At 42.1% G+C, this 23,765-nt stretch overlaps 1 protein-coding gene across 1 annotated transcript in view; it reads left to right on the top strand.

Moving 5' to 3' along the window:
- LOC115205463 (X-linked interleukin-1 receptor accessory protein-like 2) overlaps positions 1-17,629 on the top strand; it is a 36,500-nt gene extending 18,871 nt beyond the window's left edge. Inside the window, exons 3-5 of the mRNA XM_029771464.1 lie at positions 2,189-2,329; positions 2,820-2,996; positions 16,704-17,629. Of these exons, the coding sequence (XP_029627324.1) occupies positions 2,189-2,329; positions 2,820-2,996; positions 16,704-17,404 (1,019 nt within the window). The 3' untranslated portion in view covers positions 17,405-17,629. The remainder of the gene's footprint in view (positions 1-2,188; positions 2,330-2,819; positions 2,997-16,703) is intronic.
- The last annotated feature ends 6,136 nt before the right edge of the window (positions 17,630-23,765 follow it).

The raw sequence follows: 23,765 nt of genomic DNA, 5'->3' as shown, positions 1-23,765 counted from the left end.
TCATTGTTAAGTGTTACAATGATTTCACTTGCTGTAGTAGCTGGCATGTATAATGTTGAATCATCAACATGCATAGACATACAGGCTTTAAAATTGAAAAAAGTAAGGGGCCTAGACAGCTGCCTTGGGGAATGCCTGACTCTACCTGGGTTATGTTGGAGAGGCTTCCATTAAAGAACACACTCTGTATTCTGAAAGACAGGTAACTCTGAATCCACAATGTAGCAGGGAATGTAAAGCCATAACACAGGTTTTTCCAACAGCTGATTATTATCAATAACTTAAAAAGCTGCACGGAAGTCTAACAAGACAGCTCCCAAAATCTTTTTATTATCAATTTCTCTCAGCCAATCATCAGTCATTTTTGTATGTGCTGTGTTTGTTGAATGCCCTTCCCAATAAGCGTGCTGAAAATCGGTTGTTCATTTGTTTACTGTGAAATAGCATTGTGTCTGGTCAACAAAGAAAAATATCCAAAAGTTGGTAACAGGCTGATTCGTCAGCTGTTTGAGCCAGGAAACGGTGCTTTGCTATTATTGGGTAGCATAATGACTTTTTCTTCCCAACAGGCCTGAGGGTACACACAATCCTGTAGACTTACAGTATTTTATTTAACTCGGCAAGTCAATTAAGAACAAATTCTTATTTTCCATGACAGCCTAGGAACAGTGGGTTAACTGCCTTGTTCAGGGGCAGAACAACAGATTTTTACCTTGTCAGCTCAGGGGTTTGATCTTGCAACCTTTTGGTTACTAATCCAATGCTCTAACCACTAGGCTACCTGCCTGCCGTAGTGATGGCAAATAGGAGTGGCAATATCGTCCGCTATCATCCGCAGAAATGTTCCATCCAAGTTGTCAGACCCCTGTGGCTTGTCATTGTTAATAGACAACAATAATTATTTCAACTCTTCCACACTCACTTTATGGAATTTAAAAATTACAATGCTTGTCTTTCATAATTTGGTCAGTTATGCATGGATGTGTAGGTTCAGAATGTGCTGATCTTGCCGATGAAAAAAGTATCAAAGTAGTTGCCAATATCAGTGGGTTTTGTGATGAATGACCCGAGTTTTCCTTTTTACCCCAAATTTCATTTAAGGTGCTCCAAAGCTTTTTACTATCATTCTTTATATCATTTATCTTTGTTTCATAGTACAGTAGTTAATGGCAATGGAATCCTCTTGAATGGTACAACTGCAGCTGAATGGTGGTTTCAGAGGGATGAATGCAAGGCCTTCGTAAAGAATCTCAGACTACGAGTGCTGATCTAGGAGAGGTTTTGCCTTTTAGATCATAATGAATACGATTACAAGGACCAGGGGGACCTGATCCTAGATCAGCACTCTTACTCTGAGAGACTTTATGAATATCGGCTCAGATTGTGGTTTAGCTCAGTATCCGTGTGTGTTCTATGGATTTTATATACAGCACATATAGTAACATTACCTATTTTGATCAACAAAATTATCAAGGAAATGGCATGCCAACCATAATCATTCTCTTCCTAAAGGTTTTATGATGATTTCACAGATGAGTGCGTTCTCACACCAACCAACCAAGTAACACAGTGATGTGTGTCAGTGAGAAGTGGCCCGACAGATAGTGTAATGTATGACGGATGCAGGATGAGAAATTATGCTGCTATCATCTGGAGTGACTGCAGCTAAGATTGATGGCTCATATTTGGTGAATAGCAGTGGGGCCAACATAAAGGATCATTGCTAGTTTTGCAACCCCAGGCCCCTTTCATACACATACATACACACGCACACACACACACACACACACACATACACACACACACACACACACACACACACACACACACACACACACACACACACACACACACACACACACACACACACACACACACACACACACACACACACACAAACAGACATTCAATAATGTGTGTGAAAGCATACAGTGAAAACACATTCCCATATCTCCCTCTTTATGCCATGTTTATGTAAATTATAGTTCCTCACAGAGCACTGGGAAATTACTAAACCCCAGAACCCCAAGAACTCTGAACAAAAGCTTCTGTCGACAGTGCAAAGAAAACACTCTTTAGTAGAAAGATACAGAGGAATTGTGGTGGGTAATGTTATTGTTGTGGCTGTTTAGCTGTTTCTCCTCAGTCCTTCATATCTCTCTCTGTATGTATCTATCTCCTGTACCAGACATGTACAGGCTAGAGCTGGCTGGTGGACTGGGAGCCATTCTGCTGCTACTGGGAGTCTTCACGGCCATCTACAAGTGCTACAACGTGGAGATCATGCTCTGCTACCGGAGGCACTTTGGGAGTGACGAGACAGAGGACGGTGAGTGTTTGTCACCTGGGGCTAGGCTGTGTGTGTGCTACATGGCCAGCTCTGGGCCTTTCCCCCTCCCCTGAAAGCCAGTGTAAGTCTCAGAGTAGGAAAAATGTCAGCGGCCCGAAGACTGTGACAGAAGCCGTTTTCACACCGTATTAAGGATTCACCCAAGTGAAAATGATGTGCTTGAAATTCACAAGAACTAAAGCCAGTGCTCTGACCCTGATTTTAGTGACACAGGCTGAATTCAGAATAAATTCCCATTCTGACCACTTATCCCATAGTTGTCTGTATCCACACTGCTTTGTTTTAGGATTTAAGTTTCACGATTTTATGACATGGTTGTCACCTTCTAGGATAGAGACCCTTGCTTACAGTTACAATAGAGGCATACTTTTGTTGTTAAACAACTATTTCATTTCATACTCACATTCATCTTGAATTCTCATTTGATAACAAAAAACAGTCTCTCTGTCTTTGGTCTCTTCACCAACAGACAACAAGGAGTATGATGCCTATCTGTCCTACACAAGAGTTGAGCTGGAGTCCATGGACAGGGGCTCCAGTGAAGAGGAGCAGTTTGCTCTGGAGATCCTCCCAGATGTTCTAGAGAAACACTATGGATACAAGCTCTTCATCCCCGACCGGGACCTTATCCCCAGCAGTCACAGCAGTGAGTGATCCCCCGCTTCATCCATCCCCCATCACTGTCCCTCATGGTAGAGCTTCTCCCTGATGCCCAGAATTCAGTTGGCTGTCAAGAGGAATCTCCTCTGGCTGTCTTCCTTCTGCCATTGCTTCACATTCAGAGAAAGAAAAGGCAATCTATATGAGGTGGTGTGTGTTGTGGTGTGTTTTTGTGGGCCTGCATATCTGTCAATGCTGGATCCCCACAAGCCTTCCAGGCAGCTACTCTTTTGTTTATTGGTGTTGGCATCTTACCTGAGAGTGGTGTCAAATAGTTACATGTATGCTAAAGGCAGAAAGGAAATTAAATTCAGCAGCTGCAGTTGTGTTTTACCAGAGTTTTACATAAGCTTGTCAATTCATCTTGGTTTGCCTCTTTACACACAGTCAAAGGTGCACGCACGCGAGCTAACACTCTCTTTCTCTCTCTCTTTCTCTCTCTCTCACGCACACACACACACACACACACACACACACACACACACACACACACACACACACACACACACACACACACACACACTCCCCAAGCCCCAACAGACACATACAGATCGGCCCAACAAACACATCCCTCCATGGATGTCATTTTGCCCTATACAATAAATATATACGGTATCCTCCCTCCTTGCCCCCCAAATAACTTAGAAACTAATGTCCATTCCTTGCATAATTTAACATGCAGTGCATCCAAAATAAATCCCCAACTGCTTAGGCTGGTCCAAGCCATGCTTCCAGAATACACTGCTTTCTATGGCTATTTACTCACAGGCACACCATGGGGCTCAGTAGGGTGTATTGATAGTTGGGAAATTGCTGCATAGGTAATGAATTATAGAGAAGTCTTCAGTTCACTGAGAGGCAGTCTGCCATCATTAATACCAACACATTTACAGATCAGGACAACGTAACCAAATGACAATGTGTTTAAACACCTAATTTGTTCAGAAAGAGAAAATATTGAGGCGCGAAAGAGAGGGGGGTGGAGGGGGAGAGGGAGGAGAGAGAGAGAGAGGAAGGAGAGAGAGAGAGAGGAAAGAGAGAGAGAGATGAAAGAGAGAGAGAGAGAGTAACAGGTTCACTGGTACTTATTTGTATTAATTGATTTACATAATCATCAGCAAATGAAAAAATGCGTGAGAAAAAATAAAAAAGCTCTCCAGCTCAGTCCCGCTCATACAAATTGTATTATTTATGCACTGCAAATTGACCGTGAAATTGCAATGTGTTGTTGCTCTTCCATCATTAATTTTGTTAGGAACTGGCAAGAGATGAAAGGAAGAGCATTTCAAATCAAATCCACTGACATCGCCAAGGCAAGGTTAACATAATATGTATGCCTATGTCATTACTAATTAAACATCTGTATGTCAATTAATATAATGTATGTAAACATTGTAAAGATATTAATCTTTTTGACCATATTTGAACTCTATTAGCATAGAGCCTCTGTATTGCAGTCAAAAAAGGCAACAACATTAATATATTCCCCAAAATCTTATATTCACCTCCTGTCTGGAGTCTGGACACCCACGATACTGTACATACAGTGCCTTCAGAAAGTATTCATACCTCTTGATTTATTCCAAATACTTTGTAGAATCACCTTTGGCGGTGATAACAGCTGTGAGTCTTTCTTTTGTTATGAACCGGCACAGAGTTCGCAACAAAAGGGAGACAACGTGGAGACAAGGAGTATCAAAATATATATGTATTAAATAAAGTAACTAAGTAATTAACAATGGTGTGTGTGTAATCAGTAGTGTAAGTGAGTGTTTTGCATACCTGAATGTAATAATGCAGAGTGTTGAAAGGTGCCAAAGCAAACAACCAAAACACCACAACTACCAAAAACAAGGTGTCTGCATGGAGAGAGTCTCCTCCATGAATGTGGAAGAGGTGCCTTTATCCTGGGACACACCCGGACCCAGGTGTTTCCCATGTAGCTGACGACCCTCCCAGCTCCGCCCACCGGCATCCCAACAAGGAAACAAGAACAAAAAGAGAGAATACGGCAGACAGAGTGGGAGGGTCGTCACACTTTCTATATATGCGTAAACATTAGTATACTGTGATCTATAAGGCCATTTTGGGAAAACTGCCACTTTCTCTCTGTTCATCTTTGATAAGGTCAGAAAATAACTTCTAGTTACGGTCACACTCCTACTTACTTTTAACGGTTCCTAAAATCAGAACAGATCATGGCAAAAAGTGTTTCAGCTGCAGCTCTGTGGTCCTGGAATTCTCTCCAGACCCGTTTGAAACTCCAGGATCTTGTTTACTTGGAGGAGTTTAAAACTTTGGTTGACTCACATGTTACTGGGGAATGTGATTGTCATTAGCACTTGATGCGGTAGTACATATCATTTATTTTTTTATCTATGACGCTTGTATGTTTCTGTAATTGAAATGTATGTGCATCTACGTCCCACATTTTGTTCATGCTGTGTCTAAGTTGTTACAGTATGTCTATTTGTCTCAAACATTGTTCCCCCCTGCTGCTGTCTTGGTTGGACCAGGTCTCTCTTGAAAAATTGATGTTATCTCAATGAGACTAACCTGGACAAATAAGGTTAAATAAAAACATTTAAAAGTCTCTAAGAGCTTTGCACACCTGGAATGTATAATAATTCTTCAAGCTCTGTCAAGTTGCTTGTTGATCATTACTAGACAACCATTTTCAAGTCTTGCCATGGATTTTCAAGCTGATTCAAAGCTGTAACTATGCCACTAAGGAACATTCAATGACGTCTTGGTAAGCAACTCCAGTGTATATTTGACCTTATGTTTTAGGTTAAAGTCTGGAACTGTTTTAAAGTCACCATTGGCCTTATGGTGAAATCCCTGAGCGGTCTCTTTGTTCTCCGATAACTGAGCTAGGAAGGATGCGTCGATCATTGTTGTGACTGGGTGTATTGATACACCATCCAAAGTGTAATTAATAACTTCACCATGCTCAAAGGGATATTCAATGTCTGCTTTTATACCCATCTACCAATAAGTGCCTTTCTTTGTGAGCCATTGGAAAACCTCCCTGGTCTTTGTGGTTGAATCTGTATTTGAAATTCACAGCTTAACTGAAGAACCTTAAAGATAATTGTATGTGTGAGGTACACAGATGAGGTAGTCATTCAAAAATCATGTTAAATACTATTATTGCACACAGTAAGTCCATGCAACTTATTATGTGACTTTTATGTGTTAAGCAAATCTTTACTCCTGAACATATTTAGGCTTGCCATAACGAAGGGGTTGAATACTTATTGACACATGACATTTCAGCTTTTCATTTGTATTTCATTTGTAAAAATGTCTAAAAACTTAATTCCACTGTGACCTTATGGGTGTTTTGTGTAGGCCAGTAATACAAATCGCAATTTAATCAATTTTAAATTCAAGCTTTAACACATCAAAATCTGGAATAAGTCCAAGGGTGTGAATACTTTCTGAAGGCACTGTAAATACAGTATGTACCCCCGATATTTAAAGTTTAAGTCGGAAGTGTACATACACCTTTACCAAATACATTTAAATTCAGTTTTTCACAATTCCTGACACTTAATTCTAGTAAAAATGAGCTGTCTTAGGTTAGTTAGGATCACATCTTTATTTGAAGGAAGTGAAATGTCAGAATAATAGTAGAGAGAATTATTTATTTAAGCTTTTATTTCTTTCATCACATTCCCAGTGGGTCAGAAGTTTACATACACTCAATTAGTATTTGGTAGCATTGCCTTTAAATTGTTTAACTTGGATCAAACATGTCGGGTAGCCTTCCACAAGCTTCCCACAATAAGTTGGATGATTTTTGACCCATTCCTCCTGACAGAGCTGGTGTAACTGAGTCAGGTTTGCAGGCCGCCTTGTTCACATACGCTTTTTCAGTTCTGCCCACAAATTTTCTATAGGATTGAGGTCAGGGCTTTGTGATGGCCACTCCAATACCTTGACTTTGTTGTCCTTAAGCAATTTCGCCACAACTTTGGAAGTATGCTTGGGGTCATTGTCCATTTGGAAGACCCATTTGCGACCAAGCTTTAACTTCCTGACTGATGTCTTGAGATGTTGCTTCAATATATCCACATAGTTTTCCTGCCTCATGATGCCATCTATTTTGTAAAGTGCACCAATCCCTCCTGCAGAAAAGCACTCCCACAACATGATGCTGCCACCCCCGTGCTTCACGGTTGGTATGGTGTTCTTCGGCTTTCAAGCCTCCCCCTTTTTTCTTCAAACATAACGATGGTCATTATGGCCAAAGAGTTCTATTTTTGTTTCATCAGACCAGAGGACATTTCTCCAAAAAGTACGATCTTTGTCCCCATGTGCAGTTGCAAACCATAGTCTGGCTTTTTTTATGGCGGTTTTGGAGCAGTGGCTTCTTCCTTGCTGAGCGGCTTTCAGGTTATGCCGATACAGGACTCGTTTTACTGTGGATGTAGATAATTTTGTACCTGTTTCCTCCAGCATCTTCACAAGGCCCTTTGCTGTTGTTCTGGGATTGATTTGCACTTTTCGCACCAAAGTACTTTCATCTCTAGGAGACAGAACGTGTCTCCTTCCTGAGAGGTATGGCGGCTGCATGGTCCCATGGTGTTTATACTTGCGTACTATTGTTTGTACAGTTGAACGTGGTACCTTCAGGCGTTTGAAAATTGCTCCCAATGAAGAACCAGACTTGTGGAGGTCTACAATTTTTTCTGAGGTCTTTGCTGATTTCTTTTGATTTTCCCATGATGTCAAGCAACCATGCACTGAGTTTGAAGGTAGGCCTTGAAATATATCCACAGGTACACCTCCAATTCACTCAAAAGATGTCAATTAGCCTAACAGAAGCTTCTAGAGACCATGACATAATTTTCTGGAATTTTCCAAGCTGTTTAAAGGCAGGGTCAACTTAGTGTATGTAAACTTCTGACCCACTGGAATTGTGATACAGTGAATTATAAGTGAAATAATCTGTCTGTAAACAATTGTTGGAAAAATGACATGTCCTAACCGACTTGCCAAAACTGTAGTTTGTTAACAGGACATTTGTGGAGTGGTTTAAAAACGAGTTTTAATGACTCTAACCTAAATGTATGTAAACTTCTGACTTCAACTGTATATATATATATACCCTGCTACCCCTGCGAAGTGTATACTTTATCATGTTTATCATGATCCATACTGTTTTACCCACTTATATATACTGTATTCTAGTCATGACTCATCATATATAACTACTGCTGTACACATCTTTTCTATTCATATACTATCCATACTGTCTATACATTGAATTGTTTTGTATCGTTAGGTATTATTGCACTGTTGGAGTTGGAAACTTAAGCATTTTGCTCCACCTGCAATAACATATGCAAAATACTGTATGTGTGCGCGACCAATAACATTTAATTTAATTTAAATTGATTTAGCTGCTTATCATTGGCCTCATTATTTCTCCACTACATTGTTCAATGTCCAAGTGTCAGGGAGTTATGGCGAAATCATCATCGGAAAATGAGGACCAATATGCAGCAGAGTTGAGATAGTTCATTTTGAACTTTTAATAAATTCCAAAACGAACATACAAAATAACAAAAACGAACTCACGATACACTGACAGTCCTGTTAGGCTTACACACGCTAAACACGGAACAATCTCCCGCAATTAAACAGACAAACACACCCAACTAATATAGGACTTCCAATCAAAGGCAACACCACACAGCTGCCTTCAATTGGAAGTCCACCCCAATTAACCAAACATAGACAGTGCCCAAAACCCCCGGAATACTTAAATCAAATGCCCTTTTTAGAAAAACACCACCCCTAACCACATAAAACAAATACCCTCTGCCACGTCCTGACCAAACTACAATACCAATTAACCCTTATACTGGCCAGGACGTGACACCAAGTAAGTAGAAAGGATCTCATTTGTGAGCAAGCTGCTCACTGTGCTCACTGTGCTCAGGCAGAGGACTGTTTTCATTCTGCTGCTAATACCTCCATATTGAAAAGCTGTGACACGCTATCTTTCGTCATAAGCCTGGAATATCATGATAGACAGTCTCAAACTCCTATAGCCCTGGTGGCTATAGCTTTGAACAAGGTCCCCCACACAGTTGTGGTCCCCCACACAGTTGTGGTCCCCCACACAGCTGAGATCCCCCACACAGCTGTGGTCCCCCACACCGCTGAGGTCCCCCACACCGCTGAGATCCCCCACACCACTGAGGTCCCGCACACAACTGAGGACCCCCACACCGCTGAGATCCCCCACTCCAATGAGGTCCCCCACACCACTGAGGACCCCCACACCGCTGAGATCCCCCACTCCGCTGAGGTCCCCCACACAACACATTCTTCAGCTGAAGCCACTATCTCTTAATATTTGTAATATTTTTTATTTATTTATAAGTGAGTAATACAACACAATACTATACGTGTAATCTTTTCATATGTTAAGCCACATTGAATCAAGCTGCACGGCATAAGGAATGATCATTCAAATGCAAATTGGTTCTGAGTAATATTTTGTTAGAATGGATCAGACTTAACTCCCTCTTTAGACTACATTGTGTGCTGCCAGAGGGGAAGTGTAGTAGTTTTCTTTTATAGCCTTCAATGTTCAGGGGGTTTATTCTTAAGTACCTACTGTATTAAGCACAGTGTGGACACTATGCTGTGTAAAGGAAGTTCAAGATCAGCACCAAGAAATGTTGTTTTAGTCTACTTTATGTTCTTACTTCTTGAGATCTCTGTTATAATGCTATCTAATGTGATTAGGCCTTATATTGACTTTCAGTCAACTGATTTAGCTACGAGGCTAATTAATACAGTAAAGGTCTACTCTGAGCATGTGCAGTAGGATGTGGAGGTGGAGGTGGGGCACGATTTGTGTGGTGACACTGGTGCCTGTGGTGGTGCTTGGTGTCAGGTAAGGGAGCTGAAAGGCTGTGTGGGTTGGGGGTGTGGTGGTGGAGCAGTATGTGTAGTGTTGGGGTGGGAGGTGGAGGAGGGCCGATGTGTGATGTGACATGCAGGTGTAAAAGACAGAGCCCCTGCAGAGGAAGGCAGGACACTGCGGACAGTGATGTGACACTGCGGATACCATTTACCTCTTTACACCTCTCTCTTTCTCTCTCTCTCTCAAATAAATTCAAGGGGCTTTATTCGGATGGGAAACACATGTTTACATTGCCAAAGCAAGTGAAATGGATAAAAAAAAAAGCTCAATTAACAACAAAAAGTGAACAGTAAATATTACACTCACACAAGTTCCAAAAGAATAAAGACATTTGAAATGTCATTTTATGTCTATATACAGTGTTGTAACGATGTGCAAATTGTTAAAGTACAAAAGGGAAAATAAATAAATATGGGTTGTATTTACAATCGTATTTGTTCTTCACTGGTTGCCCTTTTCTTGTGGCAACATGTCACAAATTTTGCTGCTGGATTTGTTTTCGAATTCTTTGTGGGTTTATGTAATCTGAGAGAAATATGTGGTCATACATTTGGCAGGAGGTTAGGAAGGGCAGCTCAGTTTCCACATCATTTTGTGGGCAGTGTGCCCATGGCTTGTCTTTCTCAATAGCAAGGCTGTGCTCACTGAGTCTACATAGTCAAAGCTTTCATTAATTTTGGTTCAGTCACAGTGGTCCCCTCTCTGTTTAGGGCCAAATAGCATTCAGAACAACAGATTTTTACCTTGTCAGCTCGGGAATTCAATCCAGCAACCTTTCGGTTACTGACTGAAATCACTTCATTTTAAGTGGATGTAGAATTTAAGGTCTCTTTTCTGGATTTTGATTATTAGTGGGTATCGGCCTAATTCTGCTCTTCATGCATTATTTGGTCTTTTATGTTGTACACGGAGGATATTTTAGCAGAATTCTGCATGCAGTGTTTGTCCCATTTTGTGAATTCTTGGCTGGTGAGTGGACCCCAGACCTCACAACCATAAAGGGCAATGGGTTCTAGAACTGATTTAAGTATTTTTAGCCACATCCCCCAAAAATCATTTAACAGGTAAGTTGACTGAGAACACATTCTCATTTACAGCAACAACCTGGGGAATAGTTACAGGGAATGAGCCAATTGTACATTTGGGATGATGAGGTGGCCATGATGGTCAGATTGGGAATTTAGCCAGGACACCAGGGTTAACACCCCTACTCTTACAATAAGTGCCATGGGATCTTTAGTGACCACAGCGAGTCAGAACACCCATTTAACATCCCATCTATAAGACAGCAACCTACACAAGTGTCTAATCACTGCCCTGGGTCATTGGGATATTTTTTTAGACCAGAGGAAAGGGTGCCTCCTACTGGCCCTCCACACCACTTCCAGCAGCATCTGGTCTCCCATCCAGGGATTGACCAGGACCAATCCTGCTTGGCTTCAGAAGCAAGCCAGCAGTGGGATGCAGGGTGGTATGCTGCTGGCTAATTGGTAGGTCAAATCTTATGTTCTTTTTGATGGCATAGAAGGCCCTTCTTGCCTTGTCTCTCAGATCGTTCACAGCTTTGTGGAAGTTACCTGTGGCACTGATGTTTAGGCCGAGGTATGTATCGTTTTTTGTGTGCTTAGGGCAACTGTGTCTTGATGGAATTTGTATTTGTGATCCTGGCAACTGGACCTTTTTTGGTCTGACATAATCTGTGCAGAAGATCTAGGTGCTGCTGTGGGCCATCCTTGGGTGGTGACAGAAGCACCAGATCATCAGCAAACAGTAGATATTTGACTTCAGATTCTAGTAGGGTGAGGTTGGGTGCTGCAGACTGTTTTAGTGCCCTCACCAATTCGTTGATATAAATGTTGAAGAGGTTGGGGCTTAAGCTGCATCCCTGTCTCATCCCACGGCCCCGTGTAAAGAACTTTGTGTGTTTTTTGCCAATTTTAACCGCACACTTGTTGTTTGTGTACATGGATTTTATAATGTCAAATGTTTTTCCTCCAACACCAATTTCCAACAATTTGTATAGCAGACCCTCGTGCCAAATTGAGTCAAAAGCTTTTTTGAAGTCAACAAAGCATAAGAAGACTTTGCCTTTGTTTTGGTTTGTTTGTTTGTCAATTAGGGTGTGCAGGGTGAATACATGGTCTATCGTACGGTAATTTGGTAAAAAGCCAATTTCACATTTGCTAAGTACATTGTTTTCACTGAGGAAATGTACAAGTCTGCTGTTAATTAATGATAATGCAGAGGATTTTCCCAAGGTTGCGGTTGACGCATATCCCACGGTAGTTATTGGGGTCAAATTTGTCTCCACTTTTGTGGATTGGTGTTATCAGTCCTTGGTTCCAAGAATGTGGGGAAGATGCCAGAGCTGAGGATGATGTTAAAGAGTTTAAGTATAGGCAATTTGAATTTGTGGTCTGTATATTTTATAATTTCATGTAGGATACTATCAACACCACAGGCCTTTTGGGGTTGAAGGGTTTGTATTTTGTCCTGAAGTTCATTCAATCTAATAGGAGAATCTAGTGGGTTCTGGTAGTCTTTGTTCTTTGTTCTTTTTTATAGAGCCAAAAAGATTGGAGAAGTGGTTTATCCACACATCTCTATTTTGGATAGATAACTCTTTGTGTGGTTGTTTGTTTAGTGTGTTCCAATTTTCCCTGAAGTGGTTAGATTCTATGGATTACATTGAGCTGATTTCTGACATGCTGTTCCTTCTTTTTCCATAGTGTATTTATGTATTGTTTTAGTGTTTCACCATAGTGAAGGCATAGACTCAGATTTTCTGTGTCTCTATGTTTTTGGTTGGATAGGTTTCTCAATATCTTTCTTAGGTTTTTGCATTCTTCATCAAACCGTTTGATAGGGATGCTGAAAGGTCAAATACACTGATTGAATTAGTTTTTGCCTAATTGTTTTTTGGTAGGTTTCTACGCTACTTTCCTTCCATCCATAGCATTTCTTAATATTGTGCAGTTCTTTTGGCTTTGATGCCTTCTGATTGAGTATTGCTCTGTTCAGGTAGACTGTGATTTTGCTGTGATCTGATAAGGGTGTTAGTGGGCTGACTGTGAACGCTCTGAGAGACTGGGCTGAGGTCAGTGATAAAGTAATCTACAGTACCTCTGCCAAGGGATGAGCTGTAGGTGTACTACTATAGGAGTCTCCTCAAAGCCTACCATTGACTATGTGCAGACCCAGCGTGCGACAGAGCTGCAGGAGTTGTTTTGTCTTAGTTGTGTCTAGGGGTGCATATTTGGAAGGGAATACTGTCACCTCTAGGTAGGTGTTTGTCCCCCTGTGTGCTGAGAGTGTCGGGTTCTTGTCTAGTTCTGGCATTTAGGTCGCCACAGACTAGTACATGCCCCTGGGCCTGGAAATGGTTGATTTCCCCCTCTCACAATTGGCCCAGCGTCATCCGGGTTAGGGTTTGGCCAGGGTAGGCCGTCATTGTAAATACAAATTTGTTCTTAACTGACTTGCCTAATTAAATAAAGGTTAAATAAAAAAGAAATATAGGTAGCACACATGAGGACATTTTTCTCTGTTGAGATAGCCAGCGATCCAGAAAATGTTCCTGTTTTGACTAATTTAATAGAGTGGTCATGTCTGTTCTATACCAAATTAGCATAACCCCTGAGTCTCTTCCCTGTTTCACACCTGGTAGTTTGGTGGATGGGACTACTGGTTCTCTGTAACCTAGAGGGCAACCGGTGGGTCCATCTCCTCTATACCATGTTTCTTGTAGGATGACAATGTCTGTATTTCCAATGTATTTGGTAAAGTCTTGGTTCCTGCTCTTTAGGCCAAAGGCAGATGACCTCATACCTTGTATATTCCAGGATGAGATAGTAAAAGTGTTGTGTTCCATAGTGTCTAGTGTTGTTTTTGTGTGGTTTAGGCCCGGACCATTACAGTAGTTGTGAGCAGAGCATGTTGAGCATCAGATACATACCTCTTAGGTCACAGGATGAGGCTTGGGGGGGTGCATTAGTGGGGCTTGGGCCTGTTGCTCTGCTCACAGCCTTTTTATATGTGCGGCTGTCATTTTGAGGTCCTTGCTGCAGTGGTGGGGGGCAGAAGAGGCATAGGTCTGATCTGGGGGAGCCTATATAGGGTGTGGCCTGTCAGGGTTTGTTTGGGGTGGTCTCAGCTGGTTGGGGTATAGCTTGTGAAGCTTTGGTCTATGTGTAGGTCCTCTTGGCATGAGTCCTCTCGGTGCAAGTCCTTGGTGGGGGTGTCTCGCTGGTCTGGGCGGGGTGTCTGTTGCTCCTTTGTGAGGTGCTGGTGCTACGGTTGAGGTTGACGTCCTTCAGGGTTCTGGCAAAAGTTGGGATTGCTGCCTTGTAGGGATGGACCTGGTCGCAAAGGCTGTTCAAGTCCAGGGTGAAGTTGTGCGCCAGGTATACATTAGGTTTTGAGGCACAGTCTGGCAAAATTCTTGCATTCACCCGCTGTATGGTGGCAGGGTGAAAGTATTTTCGTGGTAGCAGGGTGGAGGTAACCACTTGTGCGTTGGGGAAAGTGGAAGAAGCTTTTTAAATCAGTCATTTGAGTGCTGTTGCCCCTCTTTCCTGCTGGGTCCTCAGGTCATTTGTGCCTGTATGAATTATGATGTGGCTAGGGGATCCTAGTCTGTCCTCTGACAACAGCTCCAGGGCATGCCTAGTGTTTGGGCACCAGAGTTTAGCCAGTTTGTGTTTGGGAAAAAGTATTTGCCATTTGAGTCAATGAGGAGCACAATCTGTGGATTTTGTGTGTCCTCGGTGGATGTGGAGGGGGGGGGGGGGGTTGTCAGGAGGGCTATTGGGGGAGCTGACAGGAGGGCTGTTAGGAGGGGGTGGGGTCTGTTCGGTTGGTGGGTCCTGTGTTGTCTGTCCCATTGTGGTGTTGAGGTTGTGGTCCGGGTCTGAGGTGGGCTATTCTGCTGGCTTGTATGGGGAAGTGTCCTGCTCTCTGTCACACCTCAGCTTTCTGACCTAGTCCTTCAGTGCCATCTGTGCCTCTTTAAGTTCTCTCACCTCAGTCCGTAGAGCAGCCAGCTCTCTCAGACAGCCGTCCATCTCCACCTTCTGCCCTCCAGGTTTTGTTGGGAGGGTGTTGTTGTGCTGGTCTGTTTTGTGGGCTTGAGGTTGACTATCCTCGTCTGCAGGATAGTTTGAAGAGGTGTGATCAGACTCAATCAGGATGGGGGAGTCATCACAGAGAGAGAGATTTCCCTGCTGTGCTCTCTCTTTGATCCCATAAAAGTCCTGCTGGAACTGTATGAGGATTCCCTGCACCATTACTGTCCCATACTTGTACATGTTGACAGAGGTTGTTTCGATTTCCTCAATGTCTAATATTCTGAGTTTCCACCCTGGGCCAATACCTTCTCTCTTGACATAGGGGTAGTGTGCTCTTATTGCTCTGTGCCATGCCAGGGGATGGTCTGTGTGGAAAATTAAGTTGCTTACGTTCCCTTCTTTATAGAAGTCAGCAAATCGTGTCTCTGGATTGTTATTGGTGCTTCAAAGGCCTCTGCATTTGGTTGGGGGGGCTGTGAAACTCTCCTGCCATTGTTGGGCTCAAGAGTTTTCACACATCTCACTTCACACTTCAGTGCTAATTGTAGGTGCCGCCAGGTCTGTTCTGTGCTAGCAGCTTGCTAGCTTAGTATACTTATTTACTCAGCTTTATATAATAAAATTACCTAGAGATTATTGTCTTTTACTTTTTGGCTTCAGAAGTAGCTTCAGACTGAATATTACTCTCTCAGTTTTATGTTGGATGGTATTTCCAGCTTCCGCTATGTTTCTTCTGCAGGTTTTGGTTTGTTAAAAGTTTTTCTTGATAGTTCTTGGTAGGAATAGTCCATTCAGGTAATTTTGTCCAAAATCAAGGTTTTAGGTATGGAATTTTGATGTTGAGGTTAGTATCCTGCATAAGTCCTTGTGGAAAAATTCAAGTTTATCTACAATTATCCAACTATAATTCTATCTTTTTTGCAGAAGAACTGAGGAGCTCTCTCTCTCCCTCTCTCCTTTCTCTCTCTCTGTCTCTCTCGCTCTGTCTCTCTCTCTCTCTGTCTCTCTCGGTCTCTCTTTCTCTCTCTCTGTCTCTCTCTCTCTCTCTGTATCTCTCGCTGTGTTTTATGAGTCAAAAAACAGCCTTTATTTACCACTGTCTCTCTCTCTGCTTGTGGTTTTCAACAGGCTAATGAGATCACTATGGAAAAGTGCTCGCCCACAGGTTTAGCATTAATCAGTCAGTATAATGAGAAGGCTATATATTGAATAAAGTGATGTGTGTGTTTGGTGTTGTCGTGATACTGTCAGTTTGGCGGTTGAGTGGGAGTAGTGATAGGGTATGTAATGTGACAGATCAGCGTGTTGGTGACTGCTGGGTTTTGTCATGTCTCTGGGTGTTGCTTTAGACCTGCAGCTGGATGCTTTAGACCTGCATCTTGATGCTGCTCTTATCTCAATTCTAAATGGTCAAATATGAATGGTTTGTTACACACTATTCTTTGACATGCTCTCTCTCGCTTTTCTCTTTTTCCCTTTTTCTCTCTCTCCGTCCATCTGTCTCTCTTGCGCACTCTCTCTCTGTCTCTGTCTCTCTTCCCCCTTTCTCTCTCTCTCTCTCTCTATCTCTAACGCTCTCTCTCTCCCCCCTCTCTCTCTCTCTGTATCTTTCTCTTTCCCCCTCTCTCGCGCCCCCCTCTCTCTCGCCTCTCTTTCTGTATCTCTCTCTTTCCTCCAGTCTACATTGAGGACCTGGCGCGGAGCGTGGAGCAGAGCAGACGGCTCATCATCGTGTTGACTCCTGAGTTTGTGGCCAAGCGTGGCTGGAGCATCTTCCAGCTGGAGACTCGGCTCCACAGCATGCTGGTGACCGGGGAGATCAAGGTGATTATGATCGAGTGTGCCAACCTCAAGAGCGTCATCAACTACCAGGAAGTGGAGGCCCTGAAGCACACCATCAAAGTGCTCTCCATCATCAAGTGGAGGGGCCCCAAGAGCAATGAGCTCAAGTCTATGTTTTGGAAGCAGGTGATATACGAGATGCCGGTGAAGAGGAAAGAGATGCTGTCTCGCCGGCAGGTGCTAGACTCCAGGGAGCAGGGTCTGTTCGGCGACCTGCAGACGGTCTCCACCATCGCCATGACGACCACATCTGCCTCGATGGTGCCCGCCCACCACGCCGAGATTCCAGACTTTAACCAGACCAGCCACCCTCAGATGAGACACTACTGCACCCGTAGCTACGAGTATAAGATGCCCGCCTCCCCCGTGCAGATAGCCACCTTGAGTAACCGTCACATATACTGCAATATCCCCATGACGCTGCTCAACGGACAGGTGACTCAGAACAACACAATGGGAAAGAGCAAGCAGGAGATCCACTTGAACAGCACTTTCGTCCCTCTATCTGGGGGGGAACACACAAGTGATATCTGGTAGACTGACATCCAGCTTGATGCCACATCTCTTATGTCTTTGTCTTTTATCTGCATGAAGATTCATTTAGACAAAACACTGATCAAAAACCATTCTGCACACAATCATTTCTCGCTGACTATTTTCATTAGCGGTTAATTGTTTTCCGGATTTTTCTTTTTTCGTTCAGTCTTTAAAGAAATAAAGGACAAAAGGAGTGCTCCAGTCATCATTTTCTTACTTGAAAAATGTCTCCTTTTTTGAGATGAGTAATAAATGAAAAAACCTTGTTTTTAATGTTCAAGGTATTGTTATTATGTACAGTTTTCATATCTTCTATAGACATTCATGATGATTCCTTTAAGATTTTAATGGTGTGAGTATGTGAGTGAATCCAAATTTAAAGATTCTGACCTGTGATTTTTCATGGGAAAGGGGAACGTTTCTCATTGCAGCACAATTCTGTAAAGATGGACTGAACACATTCTCTGTGAGCTTTAAAGATGTTACAGTATATTTAAGCAAATCAATAATGTTTGAATTTACACAAGCTATTGTCATTGTTTGAGGCCAATTAAATATGAATATTTGAATTGTTTAATGCAGTATTTGTTTGAGTTGTAGTCTGTGACTAGTTGCTGTCTCTTGAGTTCTGCCTGTTACTTTGCTTATTTTAGTTGTACAAAACAAGAAGCCTTTTTCTCTGCTGAATTCCTCCCCTGCTTCACCTGCCTTCCTTCCTCTGTCGGCCACATTGTTTTCAGATGGCTATTGAACCGATGGTAGTTTTGACTGAATGTATTGTAGAAATTAAAGGGAACTGGAATCACCTGAGAGATATTTGCATTTGTATCTATTTTATTGATTTCATTTGCTAAATCATCCTCTTTTCAGTTTCTCTGCTATTTCTATCTTAGAAAATTCATCCTATTTGTCTGCAATGATTTGTAATATAGCAGCCTCTATCTGTCTCATTGAGTTATAGAGGAATGATCAGCTTCTAATCTGTCTCATTGAGTTATAGAGGAATAATCAGCCTAAATGCCAAGATTGTAACAAAAATTACTTGGTGACCTTCAAGAGCAAACTAAAACACTAACGGCAGGAGGTCAAAGAGATTGCAGCGATCAGTTTGAACCATTGTTGACCTGCCCACAGATGTCTTCTTCAACACCAGTTATATATCGTATAAGTTTATTTAATGCCTTTTTGTCTGTTTGCAAGCTGATGGATTTTGATAGTGGTTCCCTGCCATTCGTAGCCAGAGCATCAATGTGCATTCTTTACTTATATGATGAAATCTAATTTTGTTTGGACCCTTGCGAATGGCTGTATATTAAATCATGTTGAAATAAACCGGTTGTTTACTGCTTGATTTATTCTATAGGCACTGTATTTATTCTATAGGCACTGTATTTATTCTATATGCACTGTATTTATTCTATAGGCACTGTATTTATTCTATAGGCACTATATTTATTCTATAGGCACTGTATTTATTCTATAGGCACTGTGTTTATTCTATAGGCACTGTATTTATTCTATAGGCACTGTATTTATTCTATAGGCACTGTATTTATTCTATAGGCACTGTATTTATTCTATAGGCACTGTATTTATTCTATAGGCACTGTATTTATTCTATAGGCACTGTATTTGGTTTTCATTGTAATGTAATGCTGTCATTTTACATATATGATCTATGTGGTGGAGTTAAATATGTCAAGCGTTCAATGGTTATAAATGTCAGCTACTATGGCAACTGCAGCTATAATCTTTCGAAGTTGCAAAAACTGAAATAGTGTATGTTTGCTATGATGGACCTCTATTACCTCCAGTATCCTCTCTGAAAGGGAAATGCTGCGGCTGCTTCATCAGCACATCCTATTTACACCACTCAATAGTTCACTCTGTAATCAGCAATATTGCCAGCTGTATGTTTATGATGAATTTGTTGAAATATTAAGGAATAGTAAGATTTCTTCAGACACCCAATCTACTTCTCAGCAAGCAGATATACAGTAGCAGAGATGAATATGAAATGCTGTAAGAAGAAGCCCAGACCTGATGGCATGGCAGCACTCACCTCTATGCTGTAAGAAGAAGCCCAGGCCTGATGGCATGGCAGCACTCACCTCTATGCTGTAAGAAGAAGCCCAGACCTGATGGCATGGCAGCACTCACCTCTATGCTGTAAGAAGAAGCCCAGACCTGATGGCATGGCAGCACTCACCTCTATGCTGTAAGAAGAAGCCCAGACCTGATGGCATGGCAGCACTCACCTCTATGCTGTAAGAAGAAGCCCAGACCTGATGGCATGGCAGGACTCACCTCTATGCTGTAAGAAGAAGCCCAGACCTGATGGCATGGCAGCACTCACCTCTATGCTGTAAGAAGAAGCCCAGGCCTGATGGCATGGCAGCACTCACCTCTATGCTGTAAGAAGAAGCCCAGGCCTGATGGCATGGCAGCACTCACCTCTATGCTGTAAGAAGAAGCCCAGACCTGATGGCATGGCAGCACTCACCTCTATGCTGTAAGAAGAAGCCCAGGCATGATGGCATGGCAGCACTCACCTCTATGCTGTAAGAAGAAGCCCAGGCCTGATGGCATGGCAGTACTCACCTCTATGCTGTAAGAAGAAGCCCAGACCTGATGGCATGGCAGCACTCACCTCTATGCTGTAAGAAGAAGCCCAGGCCTGATGGCATGGCAGCACTCACCTCTATGCTGTAAGAAGAAGCCCAGGCTTGATGGCATGGCAGTACTCACCTCTATGCTGTAAGAAGAAGCCCAGACCTGATGGCATGGCAGCACTCACCTCTATGCTGTAAGAAGAAGCCCAGACCTGATGGCATGGCAGCACTCACCTCTATGCTGTAAGAAGAAGCCCAGGCCTGATGGCATGGCAGCACTCACCTCTATGCTGTAAGAAGAAGCCCAGACCTGATGGCATGGCAGCACTCACCACTACTGCTTTACAACTTTTACATTCAGAAATTATACAACTCAACACCACCATCTTGTGGATATCAGAAATGCTTAGGAAGAATACATGTGAATGAGAAAAGGCTGTGTGTGTCAAATCAAATCACATTTTATTGGTCACATACACATGGTTAGCAGATGTTAATGCGAGTGTTGCGAAATGCTTGTTCTTCTAGTTACGACCGTGCAGTAATATCTAACAAGTAATCTAATAATTTCACAACTACTTTATCACAATTGTAAAGGAATTAATAAAAATATGTACATATACATATATGGATGAGCGGTGGCTGTGCGGCATAGGCAAGATGCAGTAAATGGTATAGAGTGCAGTATATACATATGAGATGAGTAATGTAGGGTATGTAAACATTAAATAAAGTGGCATTGTTTAAAGTGACTAGTGATACATTTATTACATCCAATTTTTACCATTATTAAAGTGGCTAGAGATTTGAGTCAGTATCTTGGCAGCAGCCACTCAATGTTAGTGATGGCTGTTTAACAGTCTGATGGCCTTGAGATAGAAGCTGTTTTTCAGTCTCTTGGTCCCCGCTTTGATGCACCTGTACTGACCTCGCCTTCTGGATGATAGCGGGGTGAACAGGCAGTGGCTCGGGTGGTTGTTGTCCTTGATGATCTTTTTGGTGTGTGTGTTTGTATGCGTGTGTGTATGTGTGTGTGTTTGTTTGAGGGCCTCACAAAGCATGTATTGTCTTTTTTCAATAAGCTGTTCACATGTCATATTTTGTTCATATTCATTGATTTGGACATCAGTCGAACCATGTAACAAAGCACAAAAGGCTGTCCTTACACAGCTTAATACTCTATTACATTCATTCTATTGATTATTTTACTTTCATGCTATGCATTGGAGAGCTGATTCTCTCTAGGTTTGTGTGGGGAACGTAGTGTTATTTGGGCTCTGGCTTTTTTCATTTTTCCATTGACATCTTGATCAACATGGGCATGCCTCTTTGCCCCTTTTGTTTGGTTGCAGCAGCCCACTACTATTGTAAACAGTTCTCCAGAAACCTGTCTGTATGTCAACCATTACCATCCCCTGGCCATTACACTACAGGAATACAGCAGGACAAATCAAGGACCCAAACACACAGGAGGCTGCTGAGTGGAGGACGGCTCATAATAATGGCTGGATTGGAGTGAATACCGAACACATGGAAACTATGTGTTTGAAGAGTTCGATACCATTCCATTGATTCCGTTCCAGCCATTACTATGAGCCCGTCCTCCCCAGTTAAGGTGCCACCAACTTCCTGTGCGACCTGGCAATTGTGACACAGCAGTTCATTAATATAAAATCTGTTAGACTGAAGTATTGAGTTGCCACTTGGTATTAACCATTCTTTCTTGTGTAAATATTTAGCAAACAAATATTCAATATTCAAATCATATTCGTATCATAAATGTTTGCCTATATTTCTCAAGCTTTTTAAAGACAACTCTGAACCGAACCAGTGGGTAAATGAGCTAAATATGAATCTAGTTTTATAAGATATCTTATATAATCCATAACAGGTTTCACTAGACAGGTGTCAGAAGCCTGCTTGCTTGGTAAATCTCAGTCTAGCAAATCCTGAGTCTATCAAACACTGTATAGATTTCCAAGGCATAACTTCACTATAATGTTATTATATTTACTGCACATACAGTGGCAAAGATGTTTAAATGCTAATTGTGATGCAGTACAAGCTGATGTCATTATTCTGCATGAAACAGAACCAGCTGTATGTACCATGTGGCAGCAGCAGCAGTAGCAGCACCCTTTGCCTGAATGCGTCTGTGCATCTAAAATAGCACCCTATTCCCTTTGTACTGCACTACTTTTGACCACGGCCCATACTAGGGCCCAGCTCCACCATTTGGGATGCACATGTCTTGCATGCCAGTCCCCAGGGTTATGTTATTTATACACTGTCAAGAGAAGGCAAATAACACTTATTTGTATTTCCAGCCAAGTGAAACCATGCTAGAATAATAGGTCCCCTAAAACATAACACATCCAAGTGAAACCATGTAGAATAATGGCTCCTCTCAAACATGACCCATCCAAGTGAAACCATGTAGAATAACTGTGTCCTCTCAAAGATGATAAATCCGAGTGAAACCATGTAGGTTAACTGTGTCCTCTCAAACATGACACATCCAAGTGAAACCATGTCAAATAATGGGTCCTCTCAAACATGACATCTAAGTGAAACCATGTAGAATAATGGATCTTCTCAAACATGACCCATCCATTTAAAACCATGTAGAATAATGGCTCCTCTCAAACATGACACATGCAAGTAAAACCATTTAGAAAAGTGGGTCCTCTCAAACTTGACCCATCCAAGTGAAACCATGTAGAATAATGGGTCTTCTCAAACATGACACATCCAAGTGAAACCGTACTAGAGTAATGGGTCTTCTCAAACATGACACATCCAAGTGAAACCATGCAAGAATAATGGATCCTCTCAAATATGACCCATCCAAGTGAAACCAAGCCAGAATAATATATGCTCTCAAATATGACCCATCCAAGTGAAACTATGTAGAATAATGGGTCTCCTCAAACATGACCCATCTAAGTGAAACCATGTAGAGGAATGTCTCCTCTCAAAAATGACACATCCAAGTGAAACCATGTAGAATAAAGGGTCCTCTCAAGCGTACCACATCCAAGTCAGACCATGTAGAATAATGGGTCCTCTCAAACATAAACCATCCAAGTGAAACCATGTAGAATAATGTCTCCTCTCAATCATCACACATCCAAGTGAAACAGTGCGAGAATAATAGGTCCTCTCAAACATGACCCATCCAAGAGAAACTGTGCTGGAACAATGGATCCTCTCAAACATTGCACATCCAAGTGAGACCATGTAGAATAATGGGTCCTCTCAAACATGACACATCCAATTGAAAACACGCTAGAATAATGGGTACTCTCAAACATGACACATCCAAGTGAAACCAAGCTGGAATAATAGATGCTCTCAAATATGACCAATTCAAGTGAAACCAAGCTGGAACAATGGATCCTCTCAAACATGACCCATCCAAGTAAAACCAAAATAGAATAATGGATCCTCTCAAATATGACCCATCCAAGTAAAACCAAGCTAGAATAATGGATCCTCTCAAATATGACCCATCCAAGTGAAACCATGGTGGAACAATGGATCCTCTCAAACATGACACATCCAAGTGAAACTATGCAGAGTAATGGATCCTCTCAAAAATGACACATCCAAGTGAAACCAAGTAAAATAAAGGGTCCTCTCAAGCATAGCACATCCAAGTGAAAACATGTATAATAATGGGTCCTCTCAAACATGACGCATTAATTGAAACCATGCTAGAATAATGGGTCCTCTCAAACATGACACAT

The sequence above is a fragment of the Salmo trutta genome, chromosome 13 (assembly GCF_901001165.1).
Source record: "Salmo trutta chromosome 13, fSalTru1.1, whole genome shotgun sequence".
NCBI lineage: Eukaryota > Metazoa > Chordata > Actinopteri > Salmoniformes > Salmonidae > Salmo > Salmo trutta.
The sequence above is the reverse complement of the archived record's forward strand: the minus strand, read 5'-3'. Positions and strand labels throughout refer to the sequence as shown.